Source organism: Gymnoscopelus microlampas (assembly GCF_963454915.1).
Source record: "Gymnoscopelus microlampas genome assembly, chromosome: 16".
Lineage (NCBI taxonomy): Eukaryota > Metazoa > Chordata > Actinopteri > Myctophiformes > Myctophidae > Gymnoscopelus > Gymnoscopelus microlampas.
Window position 1 is genome coordinate 23,836,170 of NC_139953.1, and position 23,418 is coordinate 23,859,587.

General features: G+C 43.3%; 2 protein-coding genes and 1 pseudogene across 3 annotated transcripts in view; all 3 read right to left on the minus strand.

Annotated features, from left to right (window-relative positions):
* Positions 1 to 263: 263 nt before the first annotated feature.
* tram2 (translocation associated membrane protein 2) lies at positions 264 to 8,100 on the minus strand. Its single transcript, XM_084081953.1, has 11 exons — positions 7,903 to 8,100; positions 5,693 to 5,756; positions 4,971 to 5,080; positions 4,257 to 4,373; positions 3,968 to 4,026; positions 3,540 to 3,624; positions 3,312 to 3,382; positions 2,073 to 2,177; positions 1,709 to 1,852; positions 1,368 to 1,540; positions 264 to 1,250 (listed from the first exon to the last, which is right to left on the minus strand). Exons 1-11 carry the CDS (start codon positions 8,020 to 8,022, stop codon positions 1,174 to 1,176), a joined length of 1,125 nt encoding a protein of 374 aa, XP_083938079.1. The 5' UTR covers positions 8,023 to 8,100; the 3' UTR covers positions 264 to 1,173.
* Positions 8,101 to 10,645: 2,545 nt separating this feature from the next.
* xkr5a (XK related 5a) lies at positions 10,646 to 17,151 on the minus strand. Its single transcript, XM_084082556.1, has 7 exons — positions 16,993 to 17,151; positions 15,319 to 15,502; positions 14,217 to 14,401; positions 13,487 to 13,699; positions 12,942 to 13,111; positions 12,579 to 12,693; positions 10,646 to 12,073 (listed from the first exon to the last, which is right to left on the minus strand). Exons 1-7 carry the CDS (start codon positions 17,120 to 17,122, stop codon positions 11,040 to 11,042), a joined length of 2,031 nt encoding a protein of 676 aa, XP_083938682.1. The 5' UTR covers positions 17,123 to 17,151; the 3' UTR covers positions 10,646 to 11,039.
* A 2,852-nt stretch (positions 17,152 to 20,003) lies between these two features.
* Positions 20,004 to 23,418, minus strand: part of LOC311062894 (PR domain zinc finger protein 1-like) — an 11,588-nt pseudogene continuing 8,173 nt past the window's right edge. Inside the window, exons 5-8 of the transcript XR_014602924.1 lie at positions 23,125 to 23,188; positions 22,159 to 23,093; positions 21,547 to 21,675; positions 20,004 to 21,136 (exon numbers count right to left, since the gene is read on the minus strand). The product of XR_014602924.1 is annotated as a PR domain zinc finger protein 1-like (transcript). The remainder of the gene's footprint in view (positions 21,137 to 21,546; positions 21,676 to 22,158; positions 23,094 to 23,124; positions 23,189 to 23,418) is intronic.

Sequence of the window (23,418 nt, forward strand, 5' to 3'; positions counted from 1 at the left end):
AAACAATTCTGAACGCTGTTCTCCTAACTTTGAACCAACACCCATTCAGTATATCGCTTAGTAAACATTCCGTTAAACATTGGACATTTGTGTTGATTTCAGTGTTTATGATTTGCCTCCTTGTGGACAATTTGTGAAATACAGTCATACATTTTTGTGTCAATGACCTCGGATTACCCCCATCCTAAAGTAGGAAACGTGTCCCTATTTTGGGCAGTGATTCAGCAGTTTGGTCTGCTAGGAGTGAAACAGGAAACGGAATGTTTAAGATTATATAATGCCTTTATATTATGTGTACAGTTTAACATTCAAAGAACTACCTGGTATCACTATACCAGGTACCTGGGTTTCAATAACTCACAACAATGGATGAACAAAAGACACCATCTGTGCCCCTTTTCAGAAAAAAAGGCATCATTTAATGAAGTTATAAACACATCTTAAAAAAAAGAAAATGGAATGGGCATGCGGTAATAACATACATACATGATGCTTATCTGTAAGCGACCAGCAAGACTGACCTGAATGAGTAGAAGGAGCTACAGTGACAGACAGAACCTTTGGCTGGTCACATCAGCCCCACCCATTTAGCACAATACCCTTTCACTGACTTACGGGTAATGGGCAATGTTCAGGCCAGCCTGCAGTATGCCCCTTTCTGGATACCGTTGCATCATTAACATTGTTCCTGCACCAGCGGGCCAGGCTAGAAAACAAGCAAAGCCTGCTCTACGACGAGCTCAAAATAGCGGCAACATCAGACAAACGCTACAACCAGTACAGTACTTTATGTATGAGGATAGGTATCGACACATTCAATATTGGCACGCACAGTATACAGAGTATGTGCGTTGCATACTGCGTTTACTTAACGTTTTAATAATTTTGTATACAATACAATGGACCATAGGGTGGGATAGCAGGCAGCGTGGGTGCATAAAAAAATACTGATATGATGAGAATAGTAAATGTCTGTTGGGCTCGAGGGGTTTCCGTGGATTTTCATTTTCCAGCATTCACGCCTGTGTCCATAAGCGACTTAGTCCATGTGGCACAACCGGACATACTCACCAGGAGGTCGAAGGCCGGTGGCCACCTGATTCCCAATGTGCTGATGAAAAGCCGTAGCCAAGGCTAAGGCCACTGCTCAGGGCAGATATTACAGGGTCTAACTTAGGGGGCTTTGATCTTCTTGGTGCGAGGTGAAGCTCCGTTCTCTGCCTTAAGAACTCCGTTTTCATGGTGTCCAACTAGCAGACAAAGACAACAAAAAGAAGTGAAGCACTATGCAAAAAGGTAGACCACATCTCGCTGTTTACGAGGACAACATGAGGATATTCTGAAACCAATGTGTTGTTTGTACTCACGCGAGTCTCTCTTCAGTGGTCGTAAGGGTTGTTGTTGTTGTTGTTGTTTGGTGGCGACCTTCTTGCGGGCAGCCTGTTCATGTCTGAACTCTCTCCAACGCCTCAGCTGGAAGCGGATGAACTTCCAGAGAAGCCAGGACTGGATCAAACATACCAGTAGTAGAATACTCATCCTGCCGAAGACCACAGGGTTAGTGTTCTTAAGAAAGTGCAAATAGGATATAAAACAACAGAAATATATCAGACAAGACCAGTCATCGCTCGCTGAAAAGTACTGATTTTCAAGCTAGCCATCAGTCATTTTCGGCGAGTGACGCGGTCGTGTGACAAAGTAGGCTTACCTTATCAGCACAGTATTGAAGTTTCCAATCTCCCAGTCCAGCCCCTGGTTCTCAGCACGACCCAAACCAAAGCCCACAGCCAGGAACATCAAGGTCAGTGTCACCATCCGCGTAAACACAAAGCTGATTGCCCACATGTCAAACCTGGAACACAACATACAGTACAGCAATTTAATCTTAAATAAATAGTAAGGTAGACTATGAACAAAAAACAAAGAACCCTACCAATATGAACAAAATAAACCCATAATACTACTCAATTGTTATGCAATGTCCATATTGTATTTCACATGTACAAATATTTGCACTCTCTCACAGTACAGAATACATCAAATTGAAGACACGAAAAGGGTGAGTTCCTAACATTTTCTGGTGGTTCTCATCAGTGAAGTAGAACAGTCTGGCGATGTGGAAGCCCAGCTCTGACACGTACTGTAGGAAGAGCAGTACCAGTCCCACGCGACTCAAACTACAGCAGCAGAGAGCAGAGAATAAGGAGGTGATTAGTCAGAGAACCAGGGAACAGGAGGGATCAGGTGGGCATTAGAAAGTAAATCCTGCACAGAATGCACATCACACCATTGTCAAGAAGCACAAACTTTGGCACAAGTTCAGCTCTTGTGCCAAAGTTTGGCACAAATTCACCTCTTTGTCCAAAATGTGAAAGAGAGATTGGTACCCATGTACATATATTCTGGAGCTGCCCAGTAATTAAACACTTTAGGGAGGATGTGAGGGAGGAAGTCTGTAAAATGATGGGTTATCATAGTTTTCATCGCTACATTGTATACTGGCTGCTGATGTGGGAAATATACTAAACAAATACAGTGTTAAGTTGATTAGAATACTTCTGTATATTGCGAGAAACAGCATCCTTAAGTTATGGATTATACTAAAGATCCACCCTCAATAGCAGACTGGTGTGAAACTGTTACGGATACTGCCCTTAGAGCAACTTACATACATCCTATATGATAATTACAAAGGCTTTTTAAAGATGTGGCAACCACTCATAAATGTAGTGGACACTTCCAGGTTGAGTACTCTGTTGTCAATGTGAAGAGGTGTATTGGACCCTGTACCTTTGGTGTTATATTCTCTTTATTTTTTGTTTTTGTGTTTTAGTTCTGTAGTGGTTTTGTTTGTGCTTCGGTATTGTTGAGGGGGGTTGTGAATGTTAAATGTAACAAAAATGAGGTTCTGTCTGAGCAGAATTGATTCTGATACATGATGTACTGTGGCTTGAACCTAATAAATTGAAGAGGAAAAAAACTAAAGAAAAGAAAGTATACAAGACACATAAGGTGGGAATTACATTTTAGTGTTACCTCTCGATTCTCTTGTAAACCAATTAGTCCTAGATCGGTGATGATCAATTCTAAGAATATTTTCTGTTGAGATTTGAATCTAAATCCCCAAAAAACCCAAACCTTATGATCTATGTGGTGGAATACCATAAAGTTAAGCTGCTAAGTAACATATACTGTGTCATGGGCACTGACCACGTGCAAGTCTCAGGTGTCAATATGCTTTCCTTCAAGACAAAAATGGTTTTATAGAAGGGGTTGGGAACCCTGCGTCTTTCAGGGTGTTGGATGCTTACTTTAACATGTAGGCTGCGGAGATGTGCAGCAGGTACAGGCAGATGTACTGAAGCTGTCGAGGAATCTCCTCCTGGAAAACAAAGTCTGTGTTTGTATAGGGCATTTTCTTGTTTTGCAATCTGAATACTTTTTTTTCCTCTCTCACTTACGATCTGAAACTCACACATACAGTATATGAACAGCTAATCCAGTCACACTCGCCCCCCCAGTTCCCATGGTCTACTGACCTTGCGTACTTTCTGGAAGTAGAGCTCTGGCAAGGCATGGAGCCAGTAGGCCAGCTGAGTGAGGTAGAAGAACTTCACCTGAAATCTATGGGAGACGGTGGTGGGTGGGAGCATTTTAGAATAACATCCAATAACAATGGAGGGGGCAGGGGTTTATTTGTTAAATAAACAAAGTAAAAGAATATAAAGGGGAAAAATGGTACGACGTGCAGTGCAGAGTCGTCGATGTAATTGAAGGAAAAACCTGTCTCAAACCATTGATTGGTCACATTAAGTTCAAAAGTAATTTGTATTAAAAAGATTACGTTTGATTCAATCATCAAATAACAAATTATGACCTAGTCCTTTAAGCATATGATATTTTTATTCGATTACTTTACGGTGGTGTGAAAGACTATGTGCCAATCTAATGTTGATATTATGGTTACCTGAGGTGTACATGCGGGTAGTTCTCCCAGAGACTGCTTGGATGAAGAATGTACCCTTCCTGTGGGGATGAACCATTATGAGACATACTTAAGAAAACTCATTCCACTCACAGTCTTTAATATGTTTAAATTAATAACAAACTCTCTCTCTCTCTCTCTCTCTCTCTCACTAGTGTGCACACAAACGCATGCATCCCAATGGAAATAAGCCAAATAGCTATTCTTGTGTGTACATTTTCTCTGGAGGATGAAAATACCCAGATAAAGCAGGTCAAACAAATCATCGTACCGATATGAGGATGTACAGCGTCCAAATGCTCGACACCAGGTGGAACACGCACAGCTGACCCGACTCATTGAACTTTGTGTTCTTGCTTTTGGACAAGTGGAGACGCCGGTTCACCTTCTGCAAACCAAGACAATACAATACAGGGCAATGGGTCACATGATCTGAACAGGAGCCAAGAGAGCCATGGGTGTCACATCTGGTCACATTAAGTAAGACCAAGGTCCTCTTTCAGCTCCTGGTTACGTAAAAACGTCATTATACACAAAAGGAGTGTAGAGTGACTGAAATCCCTTGACACAACAATAGACGGCATGCACTATTTATAGTCACTCACATACACACTTCTGAGGAAGTGTTCCATTCAAAAGTTAACCCTTCATGAACCCACAGTAGGGCTTGGCAATATATCAGTATTATATGGATTTTAGGATATCATATTATGATATGGTGTACAACGTGTTGTTTTCTTCCTGGTTTTATTCATTTAAGCGTTATTTTATACTTTAAAAACGTTCAATGAAAAAAGCAGCATTTCTAAGAATCTTGCATAATAAAAAGACAATATTATGTAATGGTGCATAACGTTCAACCAACTCTAACCTCTGTTCTTTCTTTAGCTTCCTGATTTGGATGTCTAACCCTTAACCATAACAACTGATTTGGATGTCTAACCCTTACCCATAATGCAATGCATTAGAGTGTCAGGATACTCACATCTAAGATGTATTCCTGCACCACTGCATGGAGGATAATAGTGATGAAAAAATAGAAGATTATGGTCGCGCAGTCCTTCCATCCATACTGGTACAATGTCACCTCTCCCTCTAAACACACACACAGAGGGGGAAATATTACAAACATACAGTAGCCTATGTTTGCTCTCAGAGGTGTGGTAAAACTATCCGGGATGTAAAAGGTTCTTGTAAGCTAGATTAAAGTGCATGGCTGTGATGAACTCATTGGTACTGTGAGGTGGATACTTATAAATTGAAATTCCCCTTAACAGCTGTTAAATGTGTAAGTAATGTAAGAAAATATGACATTTGATATGGCAGGTTAAACTGATATGGCAGGTTTAAACAACTTGATCAGAGAAGCTTAACCACTTAAACTCCAGTATCGGTATTGTGGGGAAAGCTTACGCTGAAATTAGCCGATCGACAAGCTCACAACCAGCGAAAGCTTTAACCACAATAACAGAAAATACACTAGTATTGAGCCCTGAGGGACTCCGGTTACCCATATGGGGTGTAAGTGGTTAAAGCTTGATGCTTTGGCCTTTCATGTATTACATTTTTATAATGGCTGAGCTACAGTTACAGTGGCACACTTTTACAGTATCCACCTGAATTCTGAACCAGCCACGCTTGACTTGTCCACTGCAACCTGTATCATGTGTGCTATTGAATAATTGATGGGGCATTGATGATGATTACCTGGTGAGAGTGTGCTGACATTGTACTGAGGCTGAATGAACAGAATAGCAGTCTTGGCGGTTGCCTGCAAATTAGAAGAGATGATGAGCAATGATGGGCAACATGTTTGAATGAAGTACTTTGCAGTTTGCACCAACATTTGGAGATTATTCGTTCAAGGTCAGATAACAGGAGCATTTTGCTTTTTTTTGCCTCATTTCAGCACATAATCGCCCACTCTGGCGTTGCTGGGACGTGAATTCCAGAAGGTGACGGTGCTGAGCTGTTCGAAATGTGGCCGGCATGACAAGGCTTGCATTCAGGGGTGGAAAAAGTACTCCATTTTTTTACTTAAGTAAAAGTATCAAGACTGCAATGTAGAAACACTCTCGAAATGTATATAGGTATAAGTGGTTAATGTATGTTTTGTAATAATAATCAAAATCTACAAAGTAACAAGTAACTTAAGTTGTCAAATAATTATAGTGGAGTAAAAAGAACAATATTTGCCCGAGATGTGGTGGAATAGAAGTAAAAGTTTAGAAAATTGGAGATACTCCAGTAAAGTAAAAGTACCTAAAAAATTGTACTTCAACAAAGTACTTGAGTAAATGTACTTTACTGTACGTTACTTTCCACCACTGCTTGCATTGACCTGGAGGACGCTGGCTGGCTGGCTGGCCGCTACAGAACTGGGGACTGAATGGAGGGCAACGACAAGTCGCCCACATTCCTGACGCGCCATGGTCACAGGTGCCTTGTCAACGCCAACTAAACGTGAATAGGCTCATATTCTAGAAGAGGATCATCTTCTAGCTGATCCTCTTCTAGATTATGAGCCTATTCACGTTTAGTACGTCCGCTCTTTCTCGAAACTTAAGGAAATCCCCATTCAAATACCGTCATCATGCATTTAGATCTGGGATTCCGGTTTGAAACTACAGTAGGCTATATACCCTAAAAGTAACCTAACAATATAAGAAAATACACATTTTCTATGTGTGGATATTTGGATCTATGAGTGATAGAGTGATGATCTCCAAATGAGTGAAATGATCCTCCAACATTCCTAACCTTCCTTGGATCAAGACTATAATTATATGTATTTTATCGAGTCTGACTTTTACTTTTGTAGATACAAAAATGTCAATATCGATGAAATAAATCTATAATAGCCTTGATCCAAGGCTACAACATTCCCATTTAAGCAGGGCTGTGTTATTTATTCGGTGTTCCAGGGCTCAGCAGCAGACCAGACGGCTCAAAGATTGAGACGTGGCAGTAAACTGGGGATCAGATTGTTGCAGCGGGTTGTCTTGGCTCGAAAAGGCTCTCTGGCTTCAACAAGGCACTTATTAGTTTGGGTGACACATTTGAGTTAATATCATCGTCGATTAAAAGAAACCCATCGTGATCTATGTGGAAGTTTTAGGTAGGTTAAAGTTTTTAAGTCCAAGTTCCATGTCAACTGCAGTTTGTTTTGTTTTCCAAGTGATTAATCCTTCTATTAGTGACAGCATGCCATTCCAACAGCTGAGCCAACCAAGCCCATTTTAAAAGCACTATAATGTTGAAATAATGTTGAAAAAGACGTTGAAGAATAATGTCTGTGAATGCAACGTAATGATCATGAAATTTCGACTAGTAATAACAGTCAGCTTGTTCTTGTCCTCATGCATACCACAACTGGATACTTTTGAGCTGCGAACATGTAACATTGTCAGACAAAAACTTGTAAAAGTGCAACAATGTATCAAGCAGCAGCCATCCTCTCTCTGCGGAAGGTAGGTAGCAGACTATAATAGTCTGAAATGTTGCTTTATTTGACTGCATCTGCTCAGAAGCAGTCAAATACAGCAACATTTCTGCGAGAGAAATCCTCTTGGAAAACATTACAGATCAAACTTATGCTAACTAACACGACATCGGCAGGATATTTATCTCACAATCTGCAGCAGACTGGCCAACTATTAGACTATTAGTCTGAAATGTTGCTTTATTAGACTGCATCTGAGCACTTTAATGCTCAGATGCAGTCAAATACAGCAACATTTCTGCGAGAGAAACCCTGTTGGAACACATAACTGATCACACTGTATGCGATCTAACACGACATCGGCAGGATACATATGAATATATCTCACAATCTGCAGCAGATCTTGCCAACAGAAAACAGCTGAGTGATCAGAGACGAGGGAAAAACTGAGAATCTGAGAGTTAGTTCATCTCACCTCAAACATCAAGCCAATCAAAATGAAAATCACCAAACTGAACACGATGTCGGCGTGGTTCTGAATTAAGAACTCCTGGCTGAAGAAAGGATAACTCTTGTTCCTTCGCCGGAATGCCATGATTTCAGCACAATGGCAGTTTTTCCTTACTTATTTTTCTCTAAATCAGATTTTTTTTTCTGACTACGAAGTTCAGGAGTTAACTTTCTCGTCGACGTGCGCATGTGCGGCTTCTTAAAGGGCGAGTGCCATAAATTCCTCCTTTGAAGCCATTTTTTTCACGACTACCTACGTTCACTTCACTCAGTGGTGGAAAAAGTACTGACATATCTTACTTAAGTAAAAGTATCAATACTGCAATGTAGAAATACTCTGTTACAAGTAAAAGTCCGGAATTAAAGTATTGGTATAAAAATGTACGTAAAGTACCAAAAGTAGAAAGTACTAATTATGCAGAATGTCCCATTTCACAAGTTTGTATACAAATCTTTAGAAAATAGCAGATCTACAAGCCCACAATGCGTGGCATTGCAACACATTGTGAGCTTGTAGATCGGCTATTTTCAAATGGCCGAAACGTATCTAGGGCTGAAGTGGGTAATGTATGTTTTGTAATAATAATCAAAACCTACAAAGTAACTAGTAAACTAAAGTTTTCAAATAATTGTAGTGGAATAAAAGTACAATATTTGCCTCTGAGATGTAGTGGAGTAGAAGTAAATATACAGACATTTTGAAATACTCCAGTAAAGTAAAAATAAATACCTAAAAATAATTGTACTTAATGTCAGTACTTGAGTAAATGTACTTAGTTTACTTTCCACCACTGACAAGGGGTTACATTTCAAGACAGTGCCAGGCTCAAGCTGGATGAAACAGCCATTCAACAGTTATTAAAATAACATAAAACATCTTTCATCTATGAAGCCAAGATAATTCCCTCCTCACACAAGATTCAACGCAAGAAGAAAGAACTAGAACAATATTACCTCAAGTCACCCCAACATGACATTTATTGCTTGTTAAAACCCACAAGTGACCTCGCACCCAACAGATCCAAATGTAAGATAGATACTCAACCTGAGAGGGAGAAAGCTATGAAAACCACGAAAACCAGCATCATTTCACCATTTTGCATGTGTGGGTATGTAATCCCCTTTTTCAGAATTGTTATTAGTAAAATGAGAGTGCTCCCTAAATATAGCAATCAGAAATACATTAAAAATATGATCACAATAAGTACCTAGAAAGCATATTTTCATTTTGTCCAAATTTGACATTTTTAAAAGTCAAATAGGTGCCTGAGACAATTCTTTTTCCTACAGAATGTCAAAACAATTATCGTATCTCAGGAAATCACATGGTCAACATGTCTTTGAAATAAAAATTAAAAAAGTTAAAAGATCAAACACAGTTTTGCCTGGTGGTTGATGCAATAATAGCCCTGTTCTAAGCAATGTCAGTTGACAAGAGTAGATTATTCAGTGTGTGTGTGTGTATACAGTATATTATTCTTTGATGTGAGGGGGGTTGTATTTCAATGGGAATAACAAAACATACACATAGCACAAGATGTATTAGTACAGAACTTATGTGTGCTTTTAAGAAGAAGGCAAAGCGTAAAGCTCAGGTTTGCATTGGGATGTTGAAGGAGCACTGAAATGTAGTGCACTGGTTCTCAACATCAAGTCCAGGGACCACCAGGGGGTCCAAATGGGACACTTACGGTTCTGTAACTATGAGTGTACAAATGGACGCTTCCATTTGGACGCTCTCAGAGTTAAATTAATGGAGAATGTTACAGTGTAGATTGGGGTCCCAAAGATTACAAATATTTCCATTTGTACACTTTCAGAGTTACAGACCCATAAGGGACCCTTGGTGGGCCCCGGGCCAGACGTTGAGAAACAGTGATGTAGTGCCCTCACATGCAAGGGCCCTTTGGCTCTAGAAGTATTTTTTCTGTGCTCACAGCTGTTGGCAATCAGTGACGTTATTCACAAGAACAATGTTCTCAGAGACCATGAAACACTTGCACATGTCATCATAGTGTCCATTGGTTATTAGTTATACGTTCTTGTGGCTAATAATAATTATCAACAGCGGTTATAATTATACATAGAGTAAACACTTCCAAAACCTGAGGGGATGAGCACGTCTGAACTCTTCACGAATGGCTTTCCGGTATGTAAGCTCTTTGAACAACTTAGCATTATGGAAAAATTGGTAGCAATTTCATCTCTGTTTCGATCGAGTATTAAGTTCACTATGATGCAGTGTGTAAGAACACTGTGTATGTTTAGTGGGCAGTACAAGCTAGATTAATATGATCTCAAAAGCATTGGCATACAATATGCACCTGTGCACACTAAGGGCCCTATCTTGCACACCCCCTTACCCCTTATGCCTAAACTATTTAGCCATTTTTTACTATTTTGAGAAACATTTTAAAATAGTTCAAATAGCCAATTTACAAGCTCACAGTGTCGATGTAGATCGCCTAGTTGAACTATTTTGACATATTTTTCAAAATAGTAAAATATGGCTAATAAGTTTAGGGAAAAGGGGTAAGGTGTCACAAGATAGGGCCCGAAATCCCAGACACACAGAGGTGACATGGCTTCCAATCTTCATGTCTGACATTAAACTGATCGAAAAGCCTAGTAGATACCACAAAAGCTGATGTATTCCTTTGTTGCTGTCAGTCATTCCCCTTTAAGCCCCGGTCACACATCTGGCCAGAAGCATCAACTTCCCCGTTCACTTCCATTACATGGGACAAAAGGGGACGAGCGTGTGTGTTGATGGCACTGAAGCGCGTGAAAGTCTGGTGCGTGTGAAGTGTCATGTTCAACATTGATGAACCCTGACCGGGCACCAACCAATAGGACACGAGCGCCATGCGTTGACCGCTCTTGGCAGCTTGTAGTTTTCTTCCAGTGAGCCAACGCTCCAACACAAGTCAAACGAAACTACACACTGGAAAACCGGCACCCCTGTCATCACTGCATACAGCCCCGCAAGATAACATGGGAAATGGTCTGGATGCGTCTGACGGATCGGCTTGTGTTTGAGATGCGTTGACTACGACACATCTGTGGCAGATGTGTGACCGGGGGTTCACCCTCATAGGAAAGTTAGAAGTTTTCATCATCATCTCTTTGGGACATTATGAGTTGCCTCCTAGGACCGGTGAGATGAGGGACAGTGGGGGGGGAGCCCACCACCCCAGAGTCCAACTTTGGAGTTGATGTGAAGCGTGCCCCCATTATCCCTCGGACAGCCCTGACATCCCTGTGGAGGACCGGATCGCTGCGGATGGAGTTGAGGGCCCCCCCCCCATCCCTCTCCAAACGGTGGTTGCTGTCAAGGCTGGGTGACTGAGGGTCAGTGCCAGCGGTGAAGTACAGGGTGGAACTTGACTGGTAGGGCTCCGGGCTGGATCCGAACACAGACTTGCCCTCTGGCGAGCTGCGTTTGAAATCTGAGCCCGGCGACTCCATTGGGCTTTGCATCTCCATACTGTCCTCGTCTTCCTCTTCCTCCTCTTCCTCCTCCTCCTCCTCCCCCTCACCCTCCTCATCCTCCTCATCCTCCTCATCCTCATCCTCTTCGTCCTCCTCTTCGGGTTGATCGGTGTCTGTGGGCTCGCTCACACTCTGGAACTCATCCTTGCAGTCTGAAAGGGGCGCCACGCCCTTCCCCTGTGACTCGGAGAGGGACAAAGGCTCGCCCCCCATAGTGGTATTGTAGCCATCGAGGCTCTTAAACTCTGGGTTGTACTCATCCATATCCAGCATGGCCGCTGCCCCTCCAGCCCCGTACACCAGGTTGATCTTCCTCAGGTCTCCGGTCTTCAGCGCAAGCCGGATCAGGAGCCAGTGGTGGTGGTAGCAGATGCAAGAGCTGTTGGGCCCAGCTCCGCAGCTGCCAGGGTGCTCCACCAGGAAACCAGCCACACCGGACAGGGAGACGGCACCGTGGTTGTGTGTGGAATGGGCCGGCAGCCTCTTGTCTCCCAGAGAATAGGATGACTCCCGTTCTATACAGCTACTGCCCATGTTGTTGTTGTTGTTCAGACCCTGGGAAGACCCTGGGAAGAATGAACCTTGGGAGATCTCTGTCGACTTGGGGTGCAGAAATCGGTAGTACAGAACTAGAGAGGCAACACCTGGAAAGTACAGAGGAGGAAGTCATTGATTTTACGATTCCCAAATTGTTTGTCCTCTCCCATCAGATGATTACACAGATTTATAAATTACATATAGTATGCTTAGCATGGCATTCACTTGTGTTCCAGAATTTGGATATGAAATAGTGTCAAATATCTGATTTAGTTTGTTCACACAAACTGTACATATGGTTTGTAAAAACTAAAATGGAAAGACTAAAATGCACACGTCATCTGTTCCGTTCAAAGAAACTACTATTCCACCCTGGTCTTATTCTAATTCCATTCCTCTGTCTAATGTCTCATTTCTGATTATGGCTAATGAATGTGTAAATATGTTGCAAACAGTAATCAACCACAGAGCAAACCACACACGACGCACACAGTTTAAGACTAAGCCGCGGCATCCTCATGATTTATAATCCCCAGGGAATAACACAGGCTCTCCGAGCTGAACGCATTATAAGGAGTGCGGGGGAAGATAGACAGACACATCGTGACTCACTGATAAGAAAGCTGCACAGCACAGTTGCGGGCAGGGTCAAGCTCTCCCATGATGCCTCGCTGAGCAGGAAGTCGGATGCAGCCAGCAGAAGCGTGGCATTCTCTATCAGCATGAACTGAGGGGAGAAGGTCAGAGCATCACTCATCTGTAGACAAGCACTGCCTGTCAGTGTGAGCAAAGGACGAAGAGGTGATGATGACGATGCAACGTATCACACTGTGTGAGTGGAGGTCAGTGAGAAGGTAATACTATATGTGCACTACATGAGAAAAAATCACCAATGTAAACAAAACCAAAAAAAGTGTGAAATGAATCACGCATACCGGAATCGAAACCCATCTTTGCGTGAAAGGTCGTTCTTACCGCGTAAAAGCTGGCCATGCGGAAGCGCGAGGGTCCATCTTTGACGTTGAGGAAGACGAAGATGTGCACGAGTCCCATGACGCCGTTGAAGGCACGCCAGCACCAGGGGCCAATGCAGATGTCTGGTTGCTGGGATACCAGCCAAAAGGAGGCCGTGAGCCAGTGGAAAGCTGGAAGTCAACGTAAAAATAGACTTAAAGTGAGTGAGAGGAGCGGCCTGCGGGGAAACAAGTGCAACAGAGCCTCTGTACCACAACCCTCATGGGAGAATCACAGAACCACTGGCATTATAGAGAGAACACTTTATCATTCAGTGTTCTCTGATGCTTACATCAATTCTTTGTCCGAATGGACATTATAAATAGGAAGAATTAATACGAAACATGCAGGCTCTTGTTTTCCTGATCAGAATCAGAATAATGAAAGAGTAACATGTATATGTGAGGCAATAGCTTAGAATCAAAGCCTTATCGACTGGCAAGTCCCTTGCCAGTCGATACAGATTCCAGTGAATTTATCCTTGAGTGATTTGGGCTGCATCTCACCTGCCACACCTACGACCCACCAGTCGAAGACCCTGGCAAAGACCATAAGGCTGGTGACTCTGGCAGCAAGCATGCCCGCCCTCCACACCAGCAGGCACAGCAGGGCTGCTGGGGGCAAGGCCAGGTGACCTGGCCTGATCAGGCAGCAAGCTCTGCTATACAGCACCAGGGCCCAGGAAATGGACAGCAGGCACAGAGCACAGCAATAGGCCACTGAAGTGAAGACCAAGAGAGGAGGGAGAAGAGACAGATTGAGACAGCCACAAGAGGGAATTGTTGTCAGTTATTCCAGTTCTGCCGTTTAATTTGAAGTTATCTTTTGTCACACAAACACTCCAGAGCCACCTAAAACAAGTGCAAAAGTTGAACAAGCTTACATTCTTCTATCACCACCAACAACACTAAACAGCAAATCGTCACTGTCAGGTGGAACCATTTATGAACAAAACTGTTACTTTTAAGAAAATATAAACTTTGTGTTCCAATGGATCACAAAGTTTCCAAAAATATTTTGGAAAAAAATGTTTTTCTAAAATAGCAAAAATAACGTGTCACATCACAACACGTTAAGCTATTTTTGCAACTTTTGCATGTCATATGACTAAGTCATAGTCATCGATCCTTAGGATAAAAAAAGGGCATTCAAAACATAAAAAGATGAAATATGGAGATACAAGGTTTCTGCCTGACAGCAATGACATAATAAAAAGGAATGCAAAGGTTCCCGTACCTGGTGACGGAATGCCCACGTCAGTGGACACCACCACATATGCCTGCAGCAGGCTCTGTGGCAGAGTCATGATCAAGGCCTCCAGCAACCACAGTGCAGCAACATCTGCCTGCTGCATGACCTTAACGCCGAGCTCGCCCATCGAGCCTGGCGTATACAACGCTGTCCGTGTGCAGTCCCATAACCTGCCAGAGGAGGGAGACAAACACCAGAGCACTTAGAAAACACATCTGCTTAGAGAGCACTCAACAGTGAGGAGAAAATATCTAAATAGTCATCATTTGCCAACAGTAGTCCAGATAGCATACTTTGCTGAATAGAATACAATAACAACAAATACAAATAAGGTAAATTGTATGATAATACACACATTTGTTTTGTCAAATGTGTGTATTATGTATTGCATGCAAGGCTACCTGTGTCGCAAGACACAGTTCTATGAAAGCTGATAATAAAGTAATGTCACACTGTATACTATTGTGGTGATATGGTGCACTGTTCAAGCAAAGGCTGAGGAAAACTATAATGAAAAGTGCCATGTGAAATCTGACCACCTTTAGCCAAAACAAACTGTAAACTTTGACATCTTATATCTTCAAGAGTATAATAATTTTACTGCCGGCAATGTTGCCAACTAAAAACAAGAACCTTGAGACCTTGAACCCATATGGAAACATAGGTGTTTCAATTTAGGAATGAGATTGAACCAAGCGGGCAATAACACATGTTATAGTCTAAGACAATTACATGCATTTCTGACTTCAAAACATGATGAGCAAAGTGGCCAAGTTAGGCTTCAGTTTCCATACAACACAAATAAGAAACAATGTGCACAGTAAACACTGAACGTCACATGATAATGGTATGTATGCTGTTAATGGAGTGTTCATCTGTCCATTTATAACTCTGAGCGTGTACAAATGGAATCAAATGGAACTGCAAATTAACCATTTTAACCCTGACTTCCCTATTTTGGGCATGGCATAATAGGTGAAACTCTTTCAAAATTGTGATGTCAGAGAACATTTTTGAAAATAGGGCTCAAGTGGTTAACACATTTTGACTGTGTCTTACAGCTCTGCACAGCACCAGAGGATCTCACCGTTTAAAGATGCCCAGATGCAATATGTGTATGACCGACAGGTAGCATCGCCGGTCATCGCCATCGTCATGGTACCACTTAAAACTCAGCGCCTGAACCAGAGTCCCTGGCAGAAAGAACCCGAGAGTAAGACCTGCCCACTGCGTCTCTTCATTCCAGAGGTAATACCCTATACAGTAGAACACTAACACACAGGAACACACACACACACACACACACACACACACACACACACACACACACACACACACACACACACACACACACACACACACACACACACACACACACACGCACGCACACACACACACACAAATAGGGTGCATTATTCCTGTATCGAGAGAGGACTGTTTATTCTCGGGAAAGAAATGACAGGATGGATTACAAACTGTCTGCATTTTGTGCAGGAATGAAGATGGTGAAACATAAGCCCGAAAACTGTGCAAACATCATTGATTCACACGAGACTTTATGCGTCAGAGCACAGAGGCCTAAAAGAGGACGAACAGCATCTCACTGGTGAGAAGGGATGTCCTTGAGCCCCACGGACACAGGCTCCCATCCGCCAATGTGAGGAACAGACTGCAAAATCCCCCTATAGCTCCACATAATTGACTGTAAATATAGCTATTTAAAATGATTGGCCTATAGGAGTTAGGCCACTACTAACACACATACATCACTGCTCCTAAATCTGGCACGACAAGGTTCCAGAGGGATACATTTCTCTCCTTGGTATTGATTAGACTTCTTTTTCTGTCACTGACTCCACCGATGGAGCCCTTCAGGCGAGCTATTTATATCTGGTTGGGAAAAGTATACGTGCTGAGGACAAAGTCACTTTTCTTGGTGCGTATTCAGTGAGATCACATCCTGTGTCATGACCTTGTCATGTCATCGATTAGCTTACTCAGGGCATATTGCACATAACAGACAGTACACCTGAATGCAATGTTAGCTGCATTGTTTCCAGTATAGACACTGGGTCGAATGGGTCCGAAATGAATGTGCACTATAGGAACATAATGGGACATACCAGAAGTTATGGCCACGCAACAAACGCATAGGCATAGTGTGGGCCAGACAACACGACCACCTGACCATGCCAGATGCTCTTCACAAATGGCAACTGGCTGGCAGGTCGTTTGCTAACACACTGTGCTGTGAGTGACAGCTTGTTTTGCAACTTGTTTGAAAACAAAAAAACAACTTGAACAAGACTGCGAGGAGCACACGGACTGAAGCGATAACGGTACAGGTACAAAGCATGAACACTACATGTTTTTCCCTTCTTTTTTATTATTTTTCTTTTCCCCCTTTTTTTGCATGAGGGGGAGTGTCTAACATTTCCCAATAGTAGTACCCTATGTTAGGGACATAATAACCATGGCTGTTGGAACAGACGTCGGAACGGTCACGAAGCATCATGGCTGTACAAAAAAGCCAACGCATCTCCACTGATTGAGACTGACGAACGGGTCCGATCAATTCAAAGCAAAGCAGATCAATCACCGCAATCAACTGTTTATAATGAAAATATATATATTTTATTTTATTTTATTTCACGTGACTTTATGCGTGGGGTTGTAGTGTGAAATAAAATAAAAAATAAAATAAATGCATTTTTGGGGTTACCCCACTAGCAGCCCTAGTGGAATTTTTATGCCCACTTACGCGCGCTCCGTTCGGCCACAATAACCAGTGCGGACGCACAGTAGAGGACCGCCTGGCACCACGCTGTCCAGCACCCCGTCCGCCGGGCCGGGTTGGCCGACCCACGGGCGACCGCTCCGCCCGTGATCATGATACGGATACGTAGGCGCGACAACAACAACCCGGTGACAATGACATGGTTCTAGCGGGCATCCTTCTCCATCGGTGGTTCCGTTACTACCTCCTCCTCCGCCTCCTCCTCCTCCTCCCGCTCGCCTGCCTGCCTGCCTGCCTCCCGTCCAAAATAACTGACGTCACCGTGGGCATGTTTAAAGGAGCAGTGACTCCAAGCCCCGAGATCCGCGGTAGAACAGTGAAGCTGCTGTTGCCTGGTGTTCAAATTTGAGATTGCAGGACTGCCGCATTTAAAACGCTACTGCGCATGCTTCTATTTTCTGAAACGCTAGTGCGGTTGCTCCATTGGCTCCAATCCAGTAAGTAGAGGTACTTCCGGGTGCTTCATGCGCTGGTGAGCAGTTCTCATTGAAATGAATAGGTGGGGGCGGGGCAGTCCGCCCTCTAGACATAGTATAACTCTCTGAGTGGCTCCATCCATCCATGTGGAGGTGCGCTGTGCTCAAAGCTCACCTTGCCTCCACCTTGGACAGCCTTATGTAAGCTCACATTGGATTGGACTGATAGTCTGGCACTGCTTTCATGGCGTAGCACGTGTTAATTTGTTTATATTAATATAAGTATCCATTGCGGTTTCTGAATTTCAGAGTGAGCCTATTTATAGGCTAATAGATGACCTTTATTTAACCATGCAGGCAAAACAAGTTGAGAACAATTCTTATTTACAACTGTGGCCTGGCAAAAGACAAGGCCTCCTGCAGAGGGAGAGGGGGAAGGGGGCTAAACAATAATAATAATCAGCCTTAAAGGAGCACTGGACCAATTTTATTATGAGCATTATCAATAATGCTCCTAATAAGATGGCACAATTTCCGTCTACTCCTTGTCTCATTGGTGGACTATGGACAGTTTGGAAACCTGCCTACCAATGACATCATCAGTGGGGATTCTAATCTAATAGAAACTACAGCCTTTCTCTTTCTGGAAAGTTAGTATGCTGAAATAGAAGCCATTGTTCTTGCATTATTAAAAAATAAAAAATACATTGAAATCTAGTTTGAAATGACCAAACCTGCCTACCGTCACTGGTATAGGCAAATGTCCACAGCCCTCCTCTGAGACAGACTGAATAGACATAAATGGTGCTATAATTGTCTGTAACAGAGAGAGGTCGTCTGTTACTTATGTTTGAGATAACCCTCATGTATTGATTATTTGCACAGCACATTTGCACTTTTAGTATTTTGCACAGTTCACCTTTCAGTGCAATATGGAGAGAGTGCAATATGTTTGTAGTGTGAGGTTTTATTGTTGAGGGTGATTGAATGCTCAACAGTACCTGTTTGTTGCCGGCATGATTGGGCTGGACCATATCAGGATATCAGAGGGGGGTTATGATGTGATGTGTATTTGCAATTGCTAAATTGTATGTTGTAGTATGATGTGGATAAAGAATCATTATTGGTGTAGTTCATGGAGTTTTAATAGATGTTATGAGAGTTCATGTTATCTGTATTTATGTGTGTGTATTATCCGGTAATCTACCCCTTGAGTCAGATGGTTGAGTCCAAACTAATTGCCTCCACCTGAGTATAAAAGGCTGCCAGCCACAAACACACCCAGTTGGTGGTAGGATGAGAGCTGGACATCACCATGTCACCTGTGTGGACAGAGGCTATCAAAGCCTCTGTACTAACTCCAACCGCAATTCGGGCATTCTCACATTGTCCTATAATGAACATTAGTGAGAACCAATTATATGAAGATGGGTTGAAAATGTGTGAAGTGGTTTGGGACCAGTGGTCGTATAGCATTCATTGGATGTAGGCCAAGTATTGCAGTCCCTATAACACTAAGTGATCTGTCAAGCCTAAAGAGATTAATTATGTAGCTATAGAATGATAATGTTACATTGTATAACAGTGAGCTGATTATTTATGAGCATACAGCTGAATGCTTTGTTAACCACTTTCAACCTGGCGTTTATGTTTTGGGTATGTCATTGTAGCCCAGAAATTTCAAAAATAGCAACCCAAAAAAAAAGATCTGTAGATGCTATGTTCACACACCATGTCTGTACCGCCATACTGTAACGGATGGATATGCTACTGTATGTATGTAGAATATATTTTCTTAGATTTTTCTTTCTTTTTTTCACCCTTGCTCCCCCCATGTCCCCCCTCTTCTTTTTCTTTCTCTTTATGGAAATAACAAAATGATAGAGCTTGCACAAAAACTAATTTCACACACTTTTTTTTTTACACCTGTAAACCTGTGATTGATTCTGATATTTTTGCCACGCAACACCATAGTACTACAGAATTTAAAATGGAGCTTAAGTAGTTAAATTATTATTTTACACTGGTCACATCACAGGATAAATTCTGGTCATCTACTGTGATCCAGCCAGTGGTTCTCAAAGGGTGGTCCAGGGACCCTCATGGTGCCTTGACAGAGTTCCAAATGAACCTTTACGGGTCTGAGAGCGTACAAATGGAACCAAATGGACCTGTATGCATATGGACACTGAGCTATTCACATTGGAAGAAAGATAGATAGCAGCAGGTTGTTATTACAGTGCCATGGCCGTTTTGTGATTTATGTCCGTTTTTATCCATAGTGAGCAGTTACAACTTGCAGGTGCATGTTTATTTCTAAACTCATAACATAATGTGCCCACAGAGACCAATGTGCATACACACACATGCACACACACACACGCACAGCCACACGTGCACGCGTACAAACACACACACACACACACACACACACACACACACACACACACACACACACACACACACTCGCGCGCGCGCGCGCACACACACACACACACACACACACACACACACACACACACACACACACACACACACACACACACACACACACACACACACACACACACACACACACTTGCGTGCATGCTGCATGCATGCACAGCACACACACACATACACACTTTCTGCAATGTCACTTCAAACTCCAACTTGAATTACACGTGAGTCATTATCATTTCTACCGTGACTCAAAAACACATGCACACAGATGACGAGAGACTCACTGTCACACAGTGCAAACCACAGAAGAGAAGGTTGATCTTTTATGCATAATCACATCTTTAGCTGTTGCTCAGTGTAAACAAAAAACACATAGATTTACAAAACATATAGGAGAAAACCTTTTTTAAACCCTGTTGAGCAAATCTTTAGATTATTCTGATTCTTTTACATTAATAACAGTGTAATAAATTAACAAATATATTGGTGTCATCAGCATTATGAAGTCATTAATCCCTTTGTTAAAGTCCCCTCGTCTTCACATAATATGGTCCAGTTATGATTTAGTTTAGTCCATCCCTGGCTGAGATAAGGCTCTACTTCAAATAGGGCAGCAGCATATACAGCTGCATGAGCTGGCATCTAAGGATTATCCTGCATGGATTAGCAGGAATGTCTTAGGGCTCCGATATGTATCCTGACTCCAGCTTGACACCGGCCGGGTGCAGAGATCCAGTGCTACCACGTTGCAACCGAAGAACGGAGGAGTCCTTTGCCATTCTGTAGATGTTCAGATCTGAGGATAATACACACTCCCTCATGGTGTCACCCTGATGGTCAGAGGCCTGGGTCATGCTCCCCTGTAGAAAACTAACACATTTCCCCTTGTCCAGCTCGGCTTCTGCAGCCATGGCCTCGAGGCGCTCGGCCGCCTCACTCACGTCGAACCTCTCGATCTCTGCGTTGATGTGGCGAAGCTCCTCGGGGGAGGGTCCGTGGCGGGAGGCAGAGGGCGAGAGGGGGCAGAAGCCTTGGAGGTGCACGCGGAGGCTGCAGTGGTGGAGGTAGACGTGGCCGCAGTGTGGACATTGGTGGTGGCGCTCTCCGCTGTGAAGGCGCTTGTGGAGCTTGAGGTGAACGAACTGCGTGAAGCGTGCCGGACACAGCTTGCACTGGTAGGGCCTCTCGCCTGAGTGGAGACGCTGGTGCGTCTTCAGGTTGCTGGTGCTGCTAAAGCGCTTGTGGCACACCTGCATTGAATCGGAGAAAAGGAGAATGGGTTTGAGATGGCTACTACTTTCAGGATTTCCAGACTCACCGATTGTCAATTTTAGAGCTTTTCAAAAACTATCTACAAGCTCAAATACATTGCAACGCATTGCGATCTTATAGATCTGATATTTTTGCTACTTTTGCGTCGTACCATAAAAGTATAACCAAGTATAAAATTGTGCATTCATTTCAAGGGGAAGAAAAATATTACGTTTTCTGCCTGACAGCAACAAAATATAAAGAGATAATGTTGAAAATCATCATAGCATCACTTTATGATTATTATCTATTTTCATTTTTCTTTCAAATACAACATAGCATCACTAGCACTAGCATCAAATACAAACTGTAAGAGGAGTGTGTTCATCATGGACAACTTTAGCTGTACCTTGCATTCATGTGGTTTTTCCCCTGTGTGAACCAAGTAGTGTTTCTGTAGGTGGGCCAGCTGGGTGAAGTCCTTGTTGCAGGTCTTACACCGAAATGGACGCTCTCCACTGTGTACCCGCAGATGGACCTGACAACAGCACGTCAGAGATTAGTGCATTTATTCTACCACAGCGATTCTCAACCTGTGCGCCGGGGCCCACTGGTGGGCCGTGAGGATACTGCAAGTGGGCCCCAAATAATTGGCAAAAATCTCAGATTTTAATAATATTGATATTAAAAGAATGAATGTGAAAAAATCAGATTATGGTATTTTTCTCTGAAATTAGTTTTCATTGTTTTACCGATAAATAGGAAGTACGTATGCTACGGAACACAATCGATTCATTGATCATTTAATAAACATGCTCTGAAAATGCATGCGGCCCACCCATCTGACCACTTAACACGGCAGCGGCTGCCGTGTTAAACCGATAAATAGGAAACGCAAACACTTTTCAAGTGGGCTCTGATCTAGAAAAGGTTGAGATCCACTGTTCGACGAAACCCTTTCACTGGAGGCCTGATTACTGACTTATCACAGATGTTAGTGATGACACGATAATGAACTAACCTTCAGGTTGGACAGCTGGCCAAAGATCTTGCCACAGACGTTGCACTCGTATCGGATCTTTCCATTCTGTCTAGTGAGAGGGTAGGACAGGGTCTTGTAGCCAATGGTCCTGCCCCCTCTCTTGGTCTTCCTGAGGTCCATCACATCTTCAGCGCTGCTCTGGCTTGTCCTCTGCAAAGCGGAGGTAGGTTTGGAAGGCAGGCAGTCTGCAGAGGCGGCCATGCCCACCGGCGGTGAACCTCCCCTGGGTACGGGAGAGGGCAGTGCCCCCCAGAGCGAGTTGGCCGTGGACGAGGCACTGGAGGTGGTGGCTTGAGGGAGGTCTTCATGTAGCGTGCCGGTCACAGAGTGTTTGAGATCTCTGAGGTCACTAGGTGACGTCAAATTGGGAACCCTGAGGTAGATTGCCTTTTGCAGACACGAGGTCCTGATTGTCTTTCTGCCTATTGTTTGGTGAAAGAATGGGGTCTTGTTTATTATTGCCCGCTGTGGGTTTTGAGTCTTTGTGTCCATTAGATGAGGGGTGGAGAGAGTGTGCATAGGCATCAAAGGGTAGTAAGTGAGGTGAAAGAGCAAGGTGGGGTTTTAGTCCATCAGTATAGAATGGGAAGGAGTGAGGTAGAATGTTGCTGAGGCCTAGTGTATTGTGAGGCAGTAGGTAGGGACCATTTCTCAGACCAGGATGAACACGGCCAGACAGAGAGGACTCTGGGTAAGGTTTGGCCGTCATGGGGGCTTGCATGTGCTTCAGAGCAAAGTGTAAAGGGGAGGGGACGGGCCCCTTTTGAACGGGTGGGCCGCAGTACGGCATCGGTGCAAAGCTGGGGCCGCGGAGGGACTCTGAGTGGGGGTGCAGCGGATAGACGACACGGGGGCACAGGGGAAAGATCGGGAGGCTCGTCGGGGACAGGGGGCTCTCTCTGCGTTGTTTACGGCTGGTGGGCACGGATGTTGTCAGGGTCTTTCCGGAGGATTTCAGAGACACTGTGTCCTCTTTTCCCCGCGCTCTTCTCCTGGACAACACTCTGCTCTGTGGGAGAAAGACATATAGAAATACGTGAGAGGGATAAACATGAACATATTGTATGTCTGTCAGATATTGAATTACAAGTTTCTCAGTAGCATATGTTTCAAAAACAATCATTTTGGCACTGATGACACATTCATAGCTTTATGTCATCTCCTAACAATAGAATCTGGTGACACACAAACCCTTGAAACTCATATCAGTCTGGGATCACACATTCAACACATTTTATT